We start from the raw sequence: 22,596 nt of genomic DNA, 5'->3' as shown, positions 1-22,596 counted from the left end.
ATACTTAGCTATAAATAAACCCTAAACTAGTTACAATATAACTAATAGTTACATTTGTATCTATCTTAGGGTTTATATTTATTTTACATGCAACTTTGTATTTTTTTTTATTTTTTTATTTTTTATTTTTTTTTTATAATTTTTATTGAGGTAAAGTTTGGCATACATATATGGCATTAAAACATTTCAAAAATACCATCAGAAGAAACACAATACAAAGCTGAGTATGCTATACATAAAATGTAAATACAAGTGCAGTTAATAAGTTCCACTAATAAGATAACTAGAATAAGGAAAAAATAGAGAGTATTCGCAGTGTTATGTAATCATATTTGTCAGTCATGCCAGCAATAAAGTAAGCTTCCCCTTTTATTTAAGGGGCCACTCTTGGACCCCCAATCAAATAGGTTTTTTATGACACAGGGAGGCTACCTGTACTATTTACCTCAGGTTTTAAATTTTTACTAAAGTGTTCTACCCCAGATAAAACATGGGAAAAACCCCTCGGGTCTGGTGTGTAAAAACATTGTAGGGATAGGGGTTGTTGCAAGTGTAGGTACCTAGGAGTAGGGTGCGGCATAGGAGAGATAAGCCGCGCATTTAACCCTCCAAGAATAGGAGGTATATTATAGAAGGGGGGGGGAGGTGATAAGTTTAATTGTTATATGAAGATTATGTGGTCTAGGGACTGGCAGGCTCATTATAGGTTACGAAGGGGATAATTAAGTTAATGTTAGTACTAAGTAGAGGGGTTTTAGTGCCACAGGACAATATAATCATATATGCAGTCATATGAACCTATTAGTTAACCTTGGGGAACCAAAAGTAAACCGGTTATATAGTAAGCTAATGGTATATCTGACGCAAAATAGGCAAGGACTGTGTCCACATGTCTAGTATAGCTGGTATAATACAATCAAAAAGTAATGCACAACAAGACAATAGGTAATAGTAGTCGAGCAGGACCAGCCTGCATCAGTAGTAGATAGAGGGAACTATATGTTCCCATATAGAGTATGATTTTTCCACACACCTGAATTTTTTTTTTTAAATATTTTGCCATCCAGACATGAGCCCTATGTCCGAATAACAATTAAAACAATTATATATATATAGGTGTGTGATTTCAAGCAGCTATCCACTGAGCCTCCCCAAACTCCCTGGTTAACGTTTTCAATGTCTGTTGTGCTGGAAAGGTGGCCTAAACTAAAGGATGTAAGCTAAAAGGTGATCTAAACTGAAAGATTTGAAGCTAAAAAAAAAATCACTTATTTCCCCTGACAAGAAATTGTTAGTAAATAAGAACTAGACTATAGAGAACACAAAGAGAGAGCGCCTAATGGTGTAATATCATCAAGATCAAAAGTGATACAAACATAAAAAGTATCTGCCAAGTGGATACTCACAAAGAGCTTAGCACTCGCAAGTAGTGCATACAGGCGGGCTGACCTTTGTACAGCAGTCAGTACGCTGAATGTGTGGAAGTCGTGTCGGAGATCTGTTATGATAGAAAAAGAACACAGAAGACCAATGGTGCAATATCGTCTAAATCCAAATGGACACGGAAAAAGAACACAGTTTCAGCAAGATGTATACTCACAATGGAGTTGGCACTCGCAAGTAGTGCATTAGGGCAGGCTGACCTTCATACAGCAGTCAGCACGCTGGTAGTTAGTAGCTGTAGTTAGTAGCTGTAGCTGTTATCGGCTTAGGCTTGTCCTCTGCACACCGGCGTGTGTACTGAATACTCAGCTGTGGCTCAGCTGTTTGCTGAGGGAAGGAAATCGTCTAGGTATGACGTGAAAACACCAAAAAATGCACCTGAGGCTTGTTGCAGGCTCAGAATACACAAGGTGCATACAAATTAGTAGGTCACAGAATCAAAACGGGTGACTGAAATGTTTTTTGAAATTGCCAATAAAAAAGGAAGTCAGCGGACAGAATGTTAGGTAAAAATAATTTAAAAGAGATTTATTTAAGAGCTAAAACAACGCGTTTCTCGGCCGATAAAGCTCACTGGCCGTTTCATCAGGTAAGTAAGCCCGCCTGTATGCACTACTTGCGAGTGCTAAGCTCTTTGTGAGTATCCACTTGGCAGATACTTTTTATGTTTGTATCACTTTTAATCTTGACGATATTACACCATTAGGCGCTCTCTCTTTGTGTTCTCTATTTTTCAGTTCAACCGATTTACCACCGGTTTGGAGTGGAGCAGCCTTCCAGAATTATTGATTTCAACAGTGTTGATTTCACCTATCTATCATTGACTCTGCACTTTATGTGAAATCGTTTGTATTTTTATATATATTTTTTTATTATTTTTTAATATAATATTTTATTATATTCTATCTATTGTCAATATATGTAATACTGTATCACTTGATTCATACGTATGCACTTTTTTTGGGATGAAGTTTTTGTGAGTACACACCACTATTTATGTGAAGTTACTTATTCATTCAACTAGACACATTCAGTTTCTTAGGTATACACCTTTAAAAACATTGTATTTCTTTTGCGTTTATATGCACTTACACAGATTTACACGCACATTTTTTGTGCATCAGTATAGCGCACCCTATTGTATGATTTTATATCGTACTTTTTTTACTTTTTTTTTTTTTTTTTTTTTTTTTTTAAGAACTAGACTAGTCAACGGGTCATGAGGGTAGATTCCATCCACTCTGTGAGACTTCTCTGATGTGTCCAACTGTACAATCATCACATAGTACTTAAATCATACAATAGGAAGACATACCATCAGTCTGTGCCAAAAACATACATCAAAACGTGTGCACACCAAACATATTATATAACTTATTAGTGTCTCTCAGCTTGCAAACTATTCTAACTACTAGTCTAGAGTGAGTAATGTTAATGCTAAGGGACACAGTTTGTATATTTGTTTACACCCACTCTTATAGAAGTGTAAAGTTGTGCATTAAGAGTGAAATCATCTTACATGGAGTGCCTACTAAGACACATCTATGTGTATTAATAAAGGAAACAGTGAATTAGACTCCCAGTAGGTTAGTGCAATGGGAAGTTCCCCTGACCATATGCAAGATGACACAGTAAACTTGACCTCTAAGATAAGAGACATGGAAGAGCTATAGTTTAAACATGCAGAGAGGGTTTCAAGTAATACTGAACTTGGACTGGCATTAATAAATTGAACGTGCTAAGCGTTTACAAACAAACATGAGCCATTAGCCTGAAAGCTCAAAACAAAGATGGACATCAGGGCTATAATGATAGTGTCTTTAGAGAATTCTCATCTCCACAGTAACTGCTATCCCCAGAGGAAGGGTTTTGTTAACAAAGAAACAGGTTTAACATAATGATAATAAACAAATGCAAGATGAGAGAAACAAAAATTAGCAGTGCAACTGATATTCGACAAGCAGAGAGCAATCTAAACTTGTGCCCCAATGTGTAACCTGCTTGATCACACATTATGAGCAGTTTAGCCGATACCTAACTTGTCTCTTGCTTGCCCTAGAGTCAATGAGGACCTATGGAGCTGGATACCATTGGGGCAGTAATTCTGTAAAACGGAGCTGATTATATGTCTCCTGCCAAGAAGCTGGCTGCGACCCATTAGTACTGAATGTCCGGTGTCCCATATGGCCTCTCCACACAGTTTGCGCACAAGCAGACACGCCAAAGACAGTTTTTGCAGGTTTAGTTCTTCATGCTGGGAACTGACCTGTCCACCGTCTTGTGGCTGTAAGAGGCTCCCAGGGAGTGTGCAGTCCGCTTCAACTTCACGCTGCTCCGCTAGGATGAAAAACTCCTCCGGTCTAGGGCTCCAATCCATGCGATTAGTGACAGTAGGCTCTAGAATATCCTCAGCCACACTCGGCACGGTGGTAGCTGCCAGGCAGTGGGACTCCATCAGGGGAGAGCTGGGAAGCCTATAGGACTTGAGGTCCGGTAAGAGAAAAGATGGCGGCCGCTGGGGACCCAAATCAACGCTAGCTTGGGGCTCACCACTGTCGCCATTCCTGGCAATCTTTTGAGGGAGAGTAGCGACAGGTGAACAGCCAGCTGCTGGAAACGATCATGTGAAGGCCTCTCGGTATTGTTGTAGCAGGGAGCCTATCTCCCGCAGCAGTGCATAAGGTTCCATAGCGTCCAAAAATCTCTGGGCCGGGGTAGAAATAGAACAGTGTGCAAAGGATCCCGTGGCAGGGTCTCTCCCCAGTACACCAGACTCCCCAAGTGTAGAATAAACAACTAGTGTTCAGGTTCTATGGGTCACGGCAAGAGCTTTGCTGATGTGAAGGCTTTCATGTTTAGTTACCTCATGGATACAGAGAGTCCCAAAAGTAATGGCAAATCTGAATGAGAGCCCCAAAACCTGGCATAACAAGTTAGAAATCGATGTCTTCTGTAAGTTTGAATATAATCCTAGGATAGTCCACCTCTTTATATGAAAAGAATACCTTAGAAACGAAAAAGTTTAGCGGGAGCTCTCACTCCATGCTGCCTATCCCTTCCCCGGTTGGCTCCGCCTCCCTGTATTTATTTTAACTAGGTAGAATAGTTATTAAATAGTTATTAACTATTTAATAACTTCCTAGTTAAAATAAAGACAAATATACCTGTAAAATAAATCCTAACCTAACTTACCTAAACTAACTACAATTAAATACAATTAAATTAAATAAACTAAAGTATGGAAAAAAAACACTAAATAACAGAAAATAAAAAAATAATTACAAAAATGTTAAACTAATTACACCTAATCTAATCCCCCTAATAAAATAAAAAAGCCCCCCAAAATAATAAAATTCCCTACCCTATACTAAATTACAAATAGCCCTTAAAAGGGCCTTTTGCGAGGCATTGCCCCAGTGTAATCAGCTCTTTTACCTGTAAAAAAAAAATACAATACTCCCCCAACATTAAAACCCACCACCCACACACCCAACCCTACTCTAAAACCCACCCAATCCCCCTTGATAAAACCTAACACTACCCCCTTGAAGATCACCCTACCTTGAGCCCTCTTCACCCAGCCGGGCACAAGTGGTCCTCCAGAGGGGCAGAAGTCTTCATCCGATCCGGCCAGAAGAGGACCTCCAGACGGGCAGAAGTCTTCATCCAGGTGGCATCTCCTATCTTCATCCATCCGGAGCAGAGCGGGTCCATGTTGAAGCCAGCCGACGCAGAGCATCCTCTTCTTCCGATGACTCCCGACGAATGAAGGTTCCTTTAAATTACATCATCCAAGATGGCGTCCCTTGAATTCTGATTGGCTGATAGGATTCTATCAGCCAATCGGAATTAAGGTAGAAAAAGCCAATAGGATTGAGCTCGCATTCTATTGGCTGTTCCAATCAGCCAATAGAATATGAGCTCAATTCTATTGGCTGATTGCATCAGCCAATAGGATTTTTTTCTACCTTAATTCCGATTGGCTGATAGATGGCGAAAGGAAACCTAAAATATATAGGCATTTTTGATCTTTCTATTAGATAGCAAATATAAATAAAACATTTTAATAAAAAGCTTAAAACAACAGCCACGCGTTTCTCAGTGACACAGCACTGTTTCCTCAGGAAACGCGTTGCTGTTGTTTTAAGCTGTATATTAAAAACTTTTATATACGTATATTATCTCACTGCTGTACCTCATTTCTCCCTGGATTTCTGACTGCTGAATGCTGATTGTTGCTAATTGCTGACCAGCTGCCGGGTGCCTTTTGTGGCTCCAAGTGATTATCTCTGGACTCCTCCTCCTCTTTCATTGTGGGGCGAGGATATCCTCTGCTTCAGTTTTGCCTAAGAGTCTGCCGGATGGCTTTTTGGATCCAGTCTGCCTGTATAGTACTTCTGTGCTTTTCATCACATGAGTAGGATTGACCCCGTTTTATCTTAACTGTCTGGTGTTACCAGCTAATTTGTACTATGTGGCGCCCTCTATATTTTGTATTTTAGAATTTCTACTTTGATATTGTGATATCACTGTAAATGGACATATCTTGTTTGTTATATTTATTTATAATCTCAATAAAAAAAATTGAAAGGGAAAAAACTTCCCAGGTACTTTGCGAGGTCCAGGGACCCTCAAGCAGAATTTGAGGATGTTCTAGTATTTCCTTGGTGATTTCAGCTTGCTTATCTGTTTCCTCCTTTGGTACTTCTTCCCAGAGTGATCTCCGATCTTGGACTTGCAGGATTTGGTAGACTGATCTAGTTCAGATGTCCAGATGAACTCCTTGCCCTCTTCCTCTGCAGTCAGACCTTCTGTCTTAAGATTCGTTTTTCCATCCATATCTCAAGTCTCTGAACTTGATGGCATGGAAATCGAATGGTTAGTCCTTAGACATAGAGGTTTCTCTGATTCATTGATTGAATCCTTAATTTAGGATTGTAATCCTGTAACTAGGAAGATTTATCATATGATCTTTCTTGGTGTATAGATCATGTTTTTTTTCCTGTTACTCTTTAAGAATTCCTAGGATTTTGCAGTTTTTAAAGGGTAGTCTGGATACGGGCTTATCTGCCAGTTCTCTAAAGGTGCAAATTTCTGCTCTTTCAGTTTCGCTTCATAGGAAAATTCAGTGACGTGCGGTGAGGTCAGAGGTTGGTGAGGCACTGGCTATAAAACGCCTGAGTAGCACAAATATGAACCTAATAGAGGTAGTTTAAAATTATGATTAAATTAGCAGATTGCTCAATGATGATTAGCATTGTATCTAAGCTTGCATTTAAGCCTCTTGTTGTCCCTTCTTTGTGTCCTGATCTTAAGATTGCTTCAGAAAGAGCTTTGCATAATGTGGATGTTGTTAGAGCATTGAAACATTATATTGATGCTACTAAGACAGACTTCTAGTTTGTTCATTGACTTTTCTGGTGCTAAAAAATGAATTTTCTGTTGTTTCTTTGGCCTTTTGGTTGAAATTTTTGATTCACAAGTCTTACTTGGAGGCAGGTCAGCCTTTATCTCAACAGATTTTACTGCTTATTCTACTAAGTCAGTAGCTACTTCTTGGTCATTCAAGAATGAGGCTTCAGTTGACCAAATATGCACGGCAGCTACTTGGGGGCTGAATTATCAAGCTCAGAATGGAGATTGATGCCCCGTGTTTCTGGCGAGCCTTCAGACTCGTCGGAAACACAAGTTATGAAGCAGCGGTCTAGACACCACTGCTCCATAACCTGTCCACCTGCTCTGAGGAGGTGGACAGACATCGCCAGAAATCAACCCGATCAAATACGATCGATATTGCACCAGCAGTTCAACAGAACTGCCTGTGCAATGATAAATGCTGAGAGAGTATGTTGTCTGCATATATTGATGTTCAGCGGAGATGATCCGCAATATCTGATCATGTCCACTCGCTCCTTCTTAAATAGGCCCCTTGGTCTTCTTTCCATACTTTGTCTAAATTCTACAATTTTGATGTTTTTGATTCTTCTGAGGCAACCTTTGGTAGCAAGGGCCTTCAGGCAGTAGTCTCAGCTTGATTTTTTCTTGCCTGATTGATTTATTTTTTAAGTGCATTTTAAGAAAATATGCCCTTGTTGAGTTTTTGTTGCAGATTTAATTTCTCAGTGAAATTTTTTTTCCAATCACTTCCTTTATGTCATTACTTGTGGACCCCACAGCTTGGGTATTAGTTCCCAGAAGTAATGGACCATGAACTCTCAACACCTGTATGAAAGAAAACATAATGTATGCTTACCTGATTAATTAATTTCTTTTATGGTGGTGAGAGTCCATGAGACCCCCACCCCATGTTTTTTAGGGTTAGTTTTTTCTTGAGCACATCTTTTTCCCCTGCTCCTTTTATGGCTTTAATTCCTTTTTCTTACCTCAATTTGCTAGGCTATATGTTTGGCTGATGTAAGGTAAGCATAAATTATGATTTAATGGAGATTTCTAAATAGAATGGGATCTGATCTATATATAATATGGTACCCAAAAATTGTATAATAGCTTTAAAATAGCATTTATCAAAAGTGTATTATAAATCTTAGACAACATGTATTATGCACCAGAGGCAATCTCTAGTAAGTTCTTTAATTTCACAAAATATTTCCTCTTTTTAGCCAATTACAACCTCAGTATGTTGTTCTTACTTTTCAGTAGCATTGTGTGAATTATGGAAGGGGAATTGGCAAGCTTCTGCAGCAGTAATATTTGTAAAATTCAGAACAAACACATGAAACAAAAACAAGTCTTGGTTATACTTGCTATATAATCCTTTAACCTGTTTGATAGCCAAGGAAAGCTGCAATATATTTTGCAGTGGCAGGCAAGAGGTTAAATGCACAAACTATATATTTTCTATGTCTCTAGATTGTTAGAGCATCACATGTAAGTTTTACATTACTGATCCTAGCATCACGTGAGATCACACATATAGGTAAGTCCCACTTGTCAGTTTCAAGCTCTGCAGCGCCTGGGTGTGTTCTGGTGAGCAAGCCGAGGTCAGACATAGCCACCAGTCACCTGCAGCAATACTTATGACTGCTGAACAGGACTTAAATTCTATAATCAGCTAATGTAAAAAATAAGAACATGGATTTTAGCTTCAGAATCCACCTATACTATCCAGGCTTAAAAGGACTACTCCAGAATTTTTATTTTTTTTAAAAGAGAGATTATCCCTTTATTACCCATTCCCCAGTTTTGCATAATAAACACGGTTATAGTAATACACTTTTTACCTCTGTGATTAGCTTGTATCTGCCCCCTTATTTCAGTTTGTTTGACAGACTTGCATTTTAGCCAATCAGTGCCCTCTCATAAGTAACTCCAACAGTATGAGCACAATGTTATCTATATGACATGCATGACTTAATGCCCTTTAGCTGTTAAAAACTGTCAAAATCCCCTGCGATAAGAGGCGACCTTAAAGAGCTTAGAAATTAGCATATGAGCCTACCTAGGTTTAGCTTTCAACAAGGAATACCAAGTGAACAAAGAAAACTTGATGATAAAAGTAAATAGGAAAGTTTTTTTTTAAAAAAACATGCCCTATTTGAATCATGAAAGTTTAATTTTAACTAGACTTTCCCTTTAAAAGAACAAGTTACTGTTTCAGACATGTCTAAGATACTCACTGGATTCTGCGGTAAGTGGTCATTTTGTGCTGCAGGGGTACTCTTGCAAGTGATTGATTCCTGGGGTTTCCTACAATTATTAATGCGGAAGAAAACATCAGACATGTCACTCCACAAATAATTAGTTTTGTTATATAGCATTTGAGATTGAAAAACCTAATGCTGTTAAATCAAATACTTAATAGTATTTAATCTTACTGATTCACTTTTTGAGCGCTAAATAATTTCCTCTTTTTTAGCACAGCTCTGAGACCTGTTGAATTTTAATACAACACAATTCTGCAATTTCCAGTTTTGAGACATTACAATTGTACCAAAAGGTTTAAAGATGTTTTTACTAATGAGTCATCCTGAATGTCAGCTATTAGCTAAAAAGCAAATTGCGCTGACCTCAAATTGAAGCAAAATAATTTTCAGGTCTGAATGGTACAATGTGGTTTATGAAATGTGAATACGTTCTGTTTTACTATACATATTTCTTAAAAAGAATAAGTTTTATTTGCCAATGAATATGAGTGCAGCAGTATTAGTTGTCCACAAACATGCATTTACAGATTAAATTAAAGGGATATAAAGATAATTTGATAATAGGAGTAAATTAGGAAGTTGCAATCTGAATCATGAAAGAAGAAAATGTGGGTTTCATATCCCTTTAAAGTTTTTCAGTTGTGCATATGAAAGGGTTGCACTTAAACAGCGAATACATATGTCATTTTTTTATGTTTTAATTAAAATGTAAACAAATACAGTAGTATAAAATGTGTATTTCTTACTAATGATCACTGGTTAATAAGTTTTAACCAAAAATATTATTTATTTTCATGTTATGATATATTTGCTGGATCTGATGGAAAAAAAGACTGACGCATTTTTGTTCACTTCTATTACTTTATTTTTTTCAAGATACGTGCACTCTCCTGTGCCTACCTAAGTATTCTGTCATCGAAGGGAGCTAGGTTTCAAGTTTTTTACACTGTACGCTCATAAAACTTTACCTTTGCCTTCCCTGTTCCTTTAAAGGAACATGAAACCAAACATTTTCCTTTCATGATTCAGAGAGAAAATACCCTTTTAAATAACTTACCAAACCAATTTACTTTTGTTATTATTTTTTTTATTCTCTTGGTATCCTTTGTGGAAGGAGCAGCTATGCACTACTGGGTGCTAGCTGAACACATAGGGCGAGACAATGACCAGCATAAGATATATGCAACCACCAATTAGCAGCTAGCTCTCAGTATTGCATTACTGCTCCCAAATCTACCCTACTATTCTTTTCAACAAAGGAGACCAACAGAATGAAGCAAATTAGATAGCAGAAGTAAATTGGACAGTTGTAAAAAAATAAATTTGACTTCACTGCTCCTTTAAGGATCAAGATACTATAGAGAACTAAATATTATTAAATGTTCATTAAATAGATTCATAAAGTTCATTTCTATTAATGTGATTATTTGTTATAAAATTGTATTATGTGAATCACTGCATAAAATGTAAGCACTGTCAGCTACACAATTTAATTTCATATATTCCTTACCTAAATGCAAATCCTGAAACTGTTGCTGGAAGATCCAAAAACTCTTCGATCTAGAATCAAAAGTTATAAAAAGCAAAAATGTCACAATGGAACTTTTCAAGTATCCTGTCAAATATTTAAAATGTGTCCTCCACTTTCTGTTTTTTTTCCCATTATGTCAACCTGAACCTATACTGAAACCAACCTATACTCTGTTCTAGATAAAACATTTTTTACTAGTTTAAATATTTTTTTTTGTATATACGGATTTTCAGCACTAGAATGTAACGTTGCGTTTGTATCTGTAACAATCGAATAAGAAGTACATAAAAAAAGATAACTGCATCGTAAGGGATATGATTGGTTTAGTCTGATTAGAAAAAAAAAATCTAATGTGATATAGTAATACAGCTTTATATAGAAGCTGTGCATTTTGTAAAACATATTATTGTCTCAGGTTCGTAAACAAAACAAAAAAATTGAAAAACTCTTAAAAAGATGGTAGGTATGTTTGAAGAATACAATAGAAAGGTACATACAGTATGCAGGTTTTTTTAAATTATTGGGTCATCTAAATTGACTCAACTTGTTCTCCGTTTGCATAATAATAACAATGTGCTGTTTGCATTTGTTTCTATTTGTATATTGTATAAGTTAATTCAAGTCTCCCAAACCACTCTATGCATAAAACTCCACCCAATCTGGCCATAGGTAACAAAGCATAACTATGGTGGGCAACATGCGTCATATAATTTCATAGATAAAAGGGAGATGGAAGACAAAATAAAATGTTTAGACAGAGCATACAATTTAGAAAAAATATCAAAATAACCTCTTTCTTTTGGTTTATATTGTTGAAACATAGCTCATTTTTTGAGACCATACTAGGGTATGCTCAGGAGTGTGCATCTGCATTGTTGCAGCAACATTTCTAACCAGGTAGTACGATAGGACCCAGGTGGGGTCCCAAGTGGGGATCATTAGTTGGGTATCAGAACAATCTGATGTGAAATGTGCTGAACTTTGATCTTTGAGACTACAAAGTATAGTTGAGTTTGTAATGTTTCAGATGGAAAGATTTAAGTGTGTCATTTCATACCTGGGCTAGATAACAAGTCAAGCACAAAAATGCAAGCGTTATGGATCATTAACACTGCTTGTGCACCATGCATACGGCTTGTGTTGCTATTACATACGGCTTGTGTTGCTATTACATATGGCTTGTGTTGCTATTACATATGGCTTGTGTTGCTATTACATGTGGCTTGTGTTGCTATTACATAAGGCTTATGTTGCTATTACATATGACTTGTATTGCCATTACATAAGGCTTATGTTTCTATTACATAAGGCTTATGTTTCTATTACATAAGGCTTCTGTTGCTATTACATAAGTGTGTAATTTCATACCTGGGCCAGATAACAAGTCAAGTACAAAAATGCAAGCAATATAGATCATTAACACTGTTTGTGCACTATACATACGGCTTGTGTTGCTATTACATATGGCTTGTGTTGCTATTACATAAAGCTTGTGTTGCTATTACATATGGCTTGTGTTGCTATTACATAAGGCTTGTGTTGCTATTACATATGGCTTGTGTTGCTATTACTATTACATATGGCTTGTGTTGCTGTATAATAAGGCTTGCATTGCTATTACATAACCCTTGTGTTGCTATTACTATTACATATGGCTTGTGTTGCTATTACATATACGGCTTCTGTTGCTATTACATATGGCTTGCGTTGCTATTACTATTACATAAGGTTTTTGTTGCTATTACATATGGCTTGTGTTGCTATTACATAAGGCTTGTGTTGCTATTACATATGGCTTGTGTTGCTATTACTATTACATATGGCTTGTGTTGCTATAAGGCTTGTGTTGCTATTACTATTACATATGACTTTTGTTGCTATTACATATGGCTTGTGTTGCTATTACTATTACATAAGGTTTTTGTTGCTATTACATATGGCTTGTGTTGCTATTAATATTACATAAGGTTTTTGTTGCTATTACATATGGCTTGTGTTGCTATTACATAAGGCTTGTGTTGCTATTACATAAGGCTTGTGTTGCTATTACATATGGCTTGTGTTGCTATTACACATGGCTTGTGTTGCTATTACTATTACATAAGGTTTTTGTTGTTATTACATATGGCTTGTGTTGCTATTACATAAGGCTTGTGTTGCTATTACATATGGCTTGTGTTGCTATTACTATTACATATGGCTTGTGTTGCTATAAGGCTTGTGTTGCTATTTTTATTACATATGACTTTTGTTGCTATTACATAAGGTTTGCATTGCTATAACATAAGGCTTGCATTGCTAAACATACGGCTTGTGTTGCTATTATATAAGGCTTGCGTTGCTTAACATACGGCTTTTGTTGCTATTACATACAGCTTGTGTTGCTATTAAATAAGGCTTGTGCTACAATTATCTAAGGCTTGTGTTGCTATTATATAAGGCTTGTGTTGCTATTACATAAGGTTTGTGTTGCTATTACATACGGCTTGTGTTGCTATTATATAAGGCTTGTGTTGCTATTACATACGGCTTGTGATGCTATTACATAAGGCTTATGCTGCTATTACATACGGCTTGTGTTCCTATTACATAAGGCTTGTGTTGCTATTACATACAGCTTATGTTGCTATTACATATGGCTTGTGTTGCTATTACATAAGGCTTATGTTGCTTTTATATAAGGCTTATGCTGCTATTACATAAGGCTTGTCTCGCTATTACATAAGGCTTGTCTTGCTATTATATATGGCTTGTCTTGCTATTACATATGGCTTGTGTTGCTATTACATATGGCTTGTGTTGCAATTACATAAGGCTTGTGTTGCTATTACATATGGCTTGTGTTGCAATTACATACGGCTTGTGTTGCTATTACATATGGCTTGTGTTGCTATTACTATTACATATGGCTTGTGTTGCTAATACAAATACATATGGCTTGTGTTGCTATTACATATAAGGCTTGTGTTGCAATTACATACGGCTTGTGTTGCTATTACATATGGCTTGTGTTACTATTACTATTACATATGGCTTGTGTTGCTATTACATATGGCTTGGGTTGCTATTACTATTACATATGGCTTGTGTTGCTGTTTAATAAGGCTTGTGTTGCTATTACATATGGCTTGTGTTGCTATTACTATTACATATGGCTTGTGTTGCTATTACATATATGGCTTGTGTTGCTATTACATATGGCTTGTGTTGCTATTACATACGGATTGTGTTGCTATTACATATGGCTTGTGTTGCTATTACATAAGGCTTGTGTTGCTATTACATATGGCTTGTGTTGCTATTACTATTACATATGGCTTGTGTTGCTATAAGGCTTGTGTTGCTATTACTATTACATATGACTTTTGTTGCTATTACATAAGGTTTGCATTGCTATAACATAAGGCTTGCATTGCTAAACATACGGCTTGTGTTGCTATTATATAAGGCTTGCGTTGCTTAACATACGGCTTGTGTTGCTATTACATACAGCTTGTGTTGCTATTAAAAAAGGCTTGTGCTACTATTATCTAAGGCTTGTGTTGCTATTATATAAGGCTTGTGTTGCTATTACATAAGGTTTGTGTTGCTATTACATACGGCTTGTGTTGCTATTATATAAGGCTTGTGTTGCTATTACATACGGCTTGTGATGCTATTACATAAGGCTTATGCTGCTATTACATACGGCTTGTGTTCCTATTACATAAGGCTTGTGTTGCTATTACATACAGCTTATGTTGCTATTACATATGGCTTGTGTTGCTATTACATAAGGCTTATGTTGCTTTTACATAAGGCTTATGCTGCTATTACATATGGCTTGTGTTGCTATTACATACGGATTGTGTTGCTATTACATATGGCTTGTGTTGCTATTACATATAAGGCTTGTGTTGCAATTACATACGGCTTGTGTTGCTATTACATATGGCTTGTGTTGCTATTACATATGGCTTGTGTTGCTATTACATATGGCTTGTGTTGCTATTACTATTACATATGGCTTGTGTTGCTGTTTAAAAAGGCTTGTGTTGCTATTACATAACCCTTGTGTTGCTATTACTATTACATATGGCTTGTGTTGCTATTACATATACGGTTTGTGTTGCTATTACATATGGCTTCTGTTGCTATTACTATTACATATGGCTTGTGTTGCTATTACATAAGGCTTGTGTTGCTATTACTATTACATATGACTTTTGTTGCTATTACATAAGGCTTGCATTGCTAAACATACGGCTTGTGTTGCTACTAGATAAGGCTTGCGTTGCTTAACATACGGCTTGTGTTGCTATTACATACAGCTTGTGTTGCTATTAAATATGGTTTGTGCTACTATTATCTAATGCTTGTGTTGCTATTATATAAAGCTTGTGTTGCTATTACATAAGGTTTGTGTTGCTATCACATATGGCTTGTGTTGCTATTATATAAGGCTTGTGTTGCTATTACATACGGCTTGTGTTGCTATTATATAAGGCTTATGCTGCTATTACATACGGCTTGTGTTGCTATTACATAAGGCTTGTGTTGCTATTACATATGGCTTGTGTTGCTATTACATAAGGCTTATCTTGCTTTTACATACAGCTTATGTTGCTATTACATATGGCTTGTGTTGCTGTTACATATGACTTGTGTTGCTATTACATATGGCTTGTGTTGCTAATAAATAAGTGTATCATTTCATACCTGCGCCAGATAACAAATCAAGCACAAAAATGTAAATGTCATGGATCATTAACACTGTTTGTGGACCATACATACGGCTTGTGTTGCCATTACATAAGGCTTGTGTTGCTATTACATATGGTTTGTGTTGTTATTACATAAGGCTTATGTTGCTTTTACATATGGTTCATGTTGCTATTACAGATGGCTTGTGTTTCTGTTACATAAGGCTTGTGTTGCTATTACATAAGGCTTATGTTGCTATTACATAAGGCTTATGTTGCTATTACATACGGCTTCTATTGCTATTACATAAGGCGTGTGTTAATTTTACATACGGCTTGTGTTGCTATTACATACGGCTTGTGTCTCTATTACATATGGCTTGTGTTGCTATTACGTACATTTTGTGTTGCAATTAGTTAAGGTTTGTGTTGCCATTAGATAAGGCTTGTGTTGATTTTACATAGGACTTTTGTTGCTATTACATACGGCTTGTGTTTCTATTATATATTGCTTGTGTTGCTATTACATAAGGTTTGTGTTGCTATTAGATAAGGCTTGTGCTGCTAGTACATACAGCTTGTGTTGCTAAACATACGGCTTGTGTTGCTATTATATAATGCTTGCGTTGCTTAACATACGGCTTGTGTTGCTATTACATACAGCTTGTGTTGCTATTAAATAAGGCTTGTGCTACTATTATCTAAGGCTTGTGTTGCTATTACATGTGGCTTGTGTTGTTATTAGATTATTGCTTGTATTGCTATTACATAAGGCTTGTGTTGCTATTACATATGGCTTGTGTTGCTATTACATAAGTGTGTCATTTCATACCTGGACCAGATAACATGTTAAGCACAAAAATGCAAGCATTATGGATCATTAACACTGTTTGTGCGCCATACATACGGCTTGTGTTTCTATTACATACGGCTGGTGTTGCTATTACATATGGCTTGTGTTGCCATTACATAAGTGTGTCATTTCATACCTGGACCAGATAACATGTTAAGCACAAAAATGCAAGCATTATGGATCATTAACACTGTTTGTGCGCCATACATACGGCTTGTGTTGCTATTACATACGGCTTGTGTTGCTATTACATATGGCTTGTGTTGCTATTACTATTACATATGGCTTGTGTTGCTATTACATATAAGGCTTGTGTTGCAATTACATACGGCTTGTGTTGCTATTACATATGGCTTGTGTTACTATTACTATTACATATGGCTTGTGTTGCTATTACATATGGCTTGGGTTGCTATTACTATTACATATGGCTTGTGTTGCTGTTTAATAAGGCTTGTGTTGCTATTACATATGGCTTGTGTTGCTATTATATATATGGCTTGTGTTGCTATTACATATGGCTTGTGTTGCTATTACATACGGATTGTGTTGCTATTACATATGGCTTGTGTTGCTATTACATATAAGGCTTGTGTTGCGATTACATACGGCTTGTGTTGCTATTACATATGGCTTGTGTTGCTATTACATATGGCTTGTGTTGCTATTACTATTACATATGGCTTGTGTTGCTGTTTAAAAAGGCTTGTGTTGCTATTACATAACCCTTGTGTTGCTATTACTATTACATATGGCTTGTGTTGCTATTACATATACGGTTTGTGTTGCTATTACATATGGCTTCTGTTGCTATTACTATTACATATGGCTTGTGTTGCTATTACATAAGGCTTGTGTTGCTATTACTATTACATATGACTTTTGTTGCTATTACATAAGGCTTGCATTGCTAAACATACGGCTTGTGTTGCTACTAGATAAGGCTTGCGTTGCTTAACATACGGGTTGTGTTGCTATTACATACAGCTTGTGTTGCTATTAAATATGGTTTGTGCTACTATTATCTAATGCTTGTGTTGCTATTATATAAAGCTTGTGTTGCTATTACATATGGCATGTGTTGCTATTATATAAGGCTTGTGTTGCTATTACATTCGGCTTGTGTTGCTATTATATAAGGCTTATGCTGCTATTACATACAGCTTGTGTTGCTATTACATAAGGCTTGTGTTGCTATTACATATGGCTTGTGCTGCTATTACATAAGGCTTATCTTGCTTTTACATACAGCTTATGTTGCTATTACATATGGCTTGTGTTGCTGTTACATATGACTTGTGTTGCTATTACATATGGCTTGTGTTGCTAATAAATAAGTGTATCATTTCATACCTGCACCAGATAACAAATCAAGCACAAAAATGTAAATGTCATGGATCATTAACACTGTTTGTGGACCATACATACGGCTTGTGTTGCCAATACATAAGGCTTGTGTTGCTATTACATATGGTTTGTGTTGTTATTACATAAGGCTTATGTTGCTTTTACATATGGTTCATGTTGCTATTACAGATGGCTTGTGTTTCTGTTACATAAGGCTTGTGTTGCTATTACATAAGGCTTATGTTGCTATTACATACGGCTTCTATTGCTATTACATAAGGCGTGTGTTAACTTTACATACGGCTTGTGTTGCTATTACATACGGCTTGTGTCTCTATTACATATGGCTTGTGTTGCTATTACGTACATTTTGTGTTGCAATTAGTTAAGGTTTGTGTTGCCATTAGATAAGGCTTGTGTTGATTTTACATAGGACTTTTGTTGCTATTACATGCGGCTTGTGTTTCTATTATATATTGCTTGTGTTGCTATTACATAAGGTTTGTGTTGCTATTAGATAAGGCTTGTGCTGCTAGTACATACGGCTTGTGTTGCTAAACATACGGCTTGTGTTGCTATTATATAAGGCTTGCATTGCTTAACATACGGCTTGTGTTGCTATTACATACAGCTTGTGTTGCTATTAAATAAGGCTTGTGCTACTATTATCTAAGGCTTGTGTTGCTATTATATAAGGCTTGTGTTGCTATTACATAAGGTTTGTGTTGCTATTACATACGGCTTGTGTTGCTATTATATAAGGCTTGTGTTGCTATTACATACGGCTTGTGATGCTATTACATAAGGATTATGCTGCAATTACATACGGCTTGTGTTCCTATTACATAAGGCTTGTGTTGCTATTACATACAGCTTATGTTGCTATTACATATGGCTTGTGTTGCTATTACATAAGGCTTATGTTGCTTTTACATAAGGCTTATGCTGCTATTACATAAGGCTTGTCTGGCTATTACATAAGGCTTGTCTTGCTATTACATATGGCTTGTGTTGCTATTACATATGGCTTGTCTTGCTATTACATATGGCTTGTGTTGCTATTACATATGGCTTGTGTTGCAATTACATACGGCTTGTGTTGCTATTACATATGGCTTGTGTTGCAATTACATACGGCTTGTGTTGCTATTACATACGGCTTGTGTTGCTATTACTATTACATATGGCTTGTGTTGCTATTACAAATACATATGGCTTGTTTTGCTATTACATATAAGGCTTGTGTTGCAATTACATACGGCTTGTGTTGCTATTACATATGGCTTGTGTTACTATTACTATTACATATGGCTTGTGTTGCTATTACATATGGCTTGGGTTGCTATTACATATGGCTTGTGTTGCTAATAAATAAGTGTATCATTTCATACCTGCGCCAGATAACAAATCAAGCACAAAAATGTAAATGTCATGGATCATTAACACTGTTTGTGGACCATACATACGGCTTGTGTTGCCATTACATAAGGCTTGTGTTGCTATTACATATGGTTTGTGTTGTTATTACATAAGGCTTATGTTGCTTTTACATATGGTTCATGTTGCTATTACAGATGGCTTGTGTTTCTGTTACATAAGGCTTGTGTTGCTATTACATAAGGCTTATGTTGCTATTACATAAGGCTTATGTTGCTATTACATACGGCTTCTATTGCTATTACATAAGGCGTGTGTTAATTTTACATACGGCTTGTGTTGCTATTACATACGGCTTGTGTCTCTATTACATATGGCTTGTGTTGCTATTACGTACATTTTGTGTTGCAATTAGTTAAGGTTTGTGTTGCCATTAGATAAGGCTTGTGTTGATTTTACATAGGACTTCTGTTGCTATTACATACGGCTTGTGTTTCTATTATATATTGCTTGTGTTGCTATTACATAAGGTTTGTGTTGCTATTAGATAAGGCTTGTGCTGCTAGTACATACGGCTTGTGTTGCTAAACATACGGCTTGTGTTGCTATTATATAAGGCTTGCATTGCTTAACATACGGCTTGTGTTGCTATTACATACAGCTTGTGTTGCTATTAAATAAGGCTTGTGCTACTATTATCTAAGGCTTGTGTTGCTATTATATAAGGCTTGTGTTGCTATTACATAAGGTTTGTGTTGCTATTACATACGGCTTGTGTTGCTATTATATAAGGCTTGTGTTGCTATTACATACGGCTTGTGATGCTATTACATAAGGCTTATGCTGCTATTACATACGGCTTGTGTTCCTATTACATAAGGCTTGTGTTGCTATTACATACAGCTTATGTTGCTATTACATATGGCTTGTGTTGCTGTTACATATGACTTGTGTTGCTATTACATATGGCTTGTGTTGCTAATAAATAAGTGTATCATTTCATACCTGCGCCAGATAACAAATCAAGCACAAAAATGTAAATGTCATGGATCATTAACACTGTTTGTGGACCATACATACGGCTTGTGTTGCCATTACATAAGGCTTGTGTTGCTATTACATATGGTTTGTGTTGTTATTACATAAGGCTTATGTTGCTTTTACATATGGTTCATGTTGCTATTACAGATGGCTTGCGTTTCTGTTACATAAGGCTTGTGTTGCTATTACATAAGGCTTATGTTGCTATTACATAAGGCTTATGTTGCTATTACATACGGCTTCTATTGCTATTACATAAGGCGTGTGTTAATTTTACATACGCTTGTGTTGCTATTACATACGGCTTGTGTCTCTATTACATATGGCTTGTGTTGCTATTACGTACATTTTGTGTTGCAATTAGTTAAGGTTTGTGTTGCCATTAGATAAGGCTTGTGTTGATTTTACATAGGTCTTTTGTTGCTATTACATACGGCTTGTGTTTCTATTATATATTGCTTGTGTTGCTATTACATAAGGTTTGTGTTGCTATTAGATAAGGCTTGTGCTGCTAGTACATACGGCTTGTGTTGCTAAACATACGGCTTGTGTTGCTATTATATAAGGCTTGCATTGCTTAACATACGGCTTGTGTTGCTATTACATACAGCTTGTGTTGCTATTAAATAAGGCTTGTGCTACTATTATCTAAGGCTTGTGTTGCTATTATATAAGGCTTGTGTTGCTATTACATAAGGTTTGTGTTGCTATTACATATGGCTTGTGTTGCTATTATATAAGGCTTGTGTTGCTATTACATACGGCTTGTGATGCTATTACATAAGGCTTATGCTGCTATTACATACGGCTTGTGTTCCTATTACATAAGGCTTGTGTTGCTATTACATACAGCTTATGTTGCTATTACATATGGCTTGTGTTGCTATTACATAATGCTTATGTTGCTTTTACATAAGGCTTATGCTGCTATTACATAAGGCTTGTCTGGCTATTACATATGGCTTGTGTTGCTATTACATATGGCTTGTGTTGCTATTACATATGGCTTGTCTTGCTATTACATATGGCTTGTGTTGCTATTACATATGGCTTGTGTTGCAATTACATACGGCTTGTGTTGCTATTACATATGGCTTGTGTTGCAATTACATACGGCTTGTGTTGCTATTACATACGGCTTGTGTTGCTATTACTATTACATATGGCTTGTGTTGCTATTACAAATACATATGGCTTGTTTTGCTATTACATATAAGGCTTGTGTTGCAATTACATACGGCTTGTGTTGCTATTACATATGGCTTGTGTTACTATTACTATTACATATGGCTTGTGTTGCTATTACATATGGCTTGGGTTGCTATTACTATTACATATGGCTTGTGTTGCTGTTTAATAAGGCTTGTGTTGCTATTACATATGGCTTGTGTTGCTATTACTATTACATATGGCTTGTGTTGCTATTACATATATGACTTGTCTTGCTATTACATATGGCTTGTGTTGCTATTACATACGGCTTGTGTTGCTATTACATATGGCTTGTGTTGCTATTACATATAAGGCTTGTGTTGCAATTACATACGGCTTGTGTTGCTATTACATATGGCTTGTGTTGCTATTACATATGACTTGTCTTGCTATTACATATGGCTTGTGTTGCTATTACATATGGCTTGTGTTGCAATTACATACGGCTTGTGTTGCTATTACATATGGCTTGTGTTGCAATTACATACGGCTTGTGTTGCTATTACATATGGCTTGTGTCGCTATTACTATTACATATGGCTTGTGTTGCTATTACAAATACATATGGCTTGTGTTGCTATTACATATAAGGCTTGTGTTGCAATTACATACGGCTTGTGTTGCTATTACATATGGCTTGTGTTACTATTACTATTACATATGGCTTGTGTTGCTATTACATATGGCTTGGGTTGCTATTACTATTACATATGGCTTGTGTTGCTGTTTAAAAAGGCTTGTGTTGATATTACATAACCCTTGTGTTGCTACTACTATTACATATGGCTTGTGTTGCTATTACATATACGGTTTGTGTTGCTATTACATATGGCTTCTGTTGCTATTACTATTACATATGACTTTTGTTGCTATTAGATAAGGCTTGCATTGCTAAACATACGGCTTGTGTTGCTACTAGATAAGGCTTGCGTTGCTTAACATACGGCTTGTGTTGCTATTACATACAGCTTGTGTTGCTATTAAATATGGTTTGTGCTACTATTATCTAAGGCTTGTGTTGCTATTATATAAGGCTTGTGTTGCTATTACATAAGGTTTGTGTTGCTATCACATATGGCTTGTGTTGCTATTATATAAGGCTTGTGTTGCTATTACATAAGGCTTGTGTTGCTATTACATATGGCTTGTGTTGCTATTACATAAGGCTTATCTTACTTTTACATACGGCTTATGTTGCTATTACATATGGCTTGTGTTGCTGTTACATAAGGCTTGTGTTGCTATTACATATGACTTGTGTTGCTATTACATATGGCTTGTGTTGCTAATAAATAAGTGTATCATTTCATACCTGCGCCAGATAACAAATTAAGTACAAAAATGTAAATGTCATGGATCATTAACACTGTTTGTGGACCATACATACGGCTTGTGTTGCTATTACATAAGGCTTGTGTTGCTATTACATATGGTTTGTGTTGTTAT

The 22,596-nt window shown here is 36.3% G+C and overlaps 1 protein-coding gene across 1 annotated transcript in view; it reads right to left on the bottom strand.

Moving 5' to 3' along the window:
* LOC128662479 (uncharacterized) overlaps positions 1-22,596 on the bottom strand; it is a 230,244-nt gene that overhangs the window by 60,969 nt on the left and 146,679 nt on the right. The window contains exons 6-7 of the mRNA XM_053716263.1: positions 10,618-10,667; positions 9,081-9,150 (exon numbers count right to left, since the gene is read on the bottom strand). Coding sequence (XP_053572238.1) covers positions 9,081-9,150; positions 10,618-10,667 — 120 coding nt within the window. The remainder of the gene's footprint in view (positions 1-9,080; positions 9,151-10,617; positions 10,668-22,596) is intronic.

The sequence above is a fragment of the Bombina bombina genome, chromosome 6 (assembly GCF_027579735.1).
Source record: "Bombina bombina isolate aBomBom1 chromosome 6, aBomBom1.pri, whole genome shotgun sequence".
In the NCBI taxonomy this organism is placed as follows: domain Eukaryota; kingdom Metazoa; phylum Chordata; class Amphibia; order Anura; family Bombinatoridae; genus Bombina; species Bombina bombina.
The sequence above is the reverse complement of the archived record's forward strand: the minus strand, read 5'-3'. Positions and strand labels throughout refer to the sequence as shown.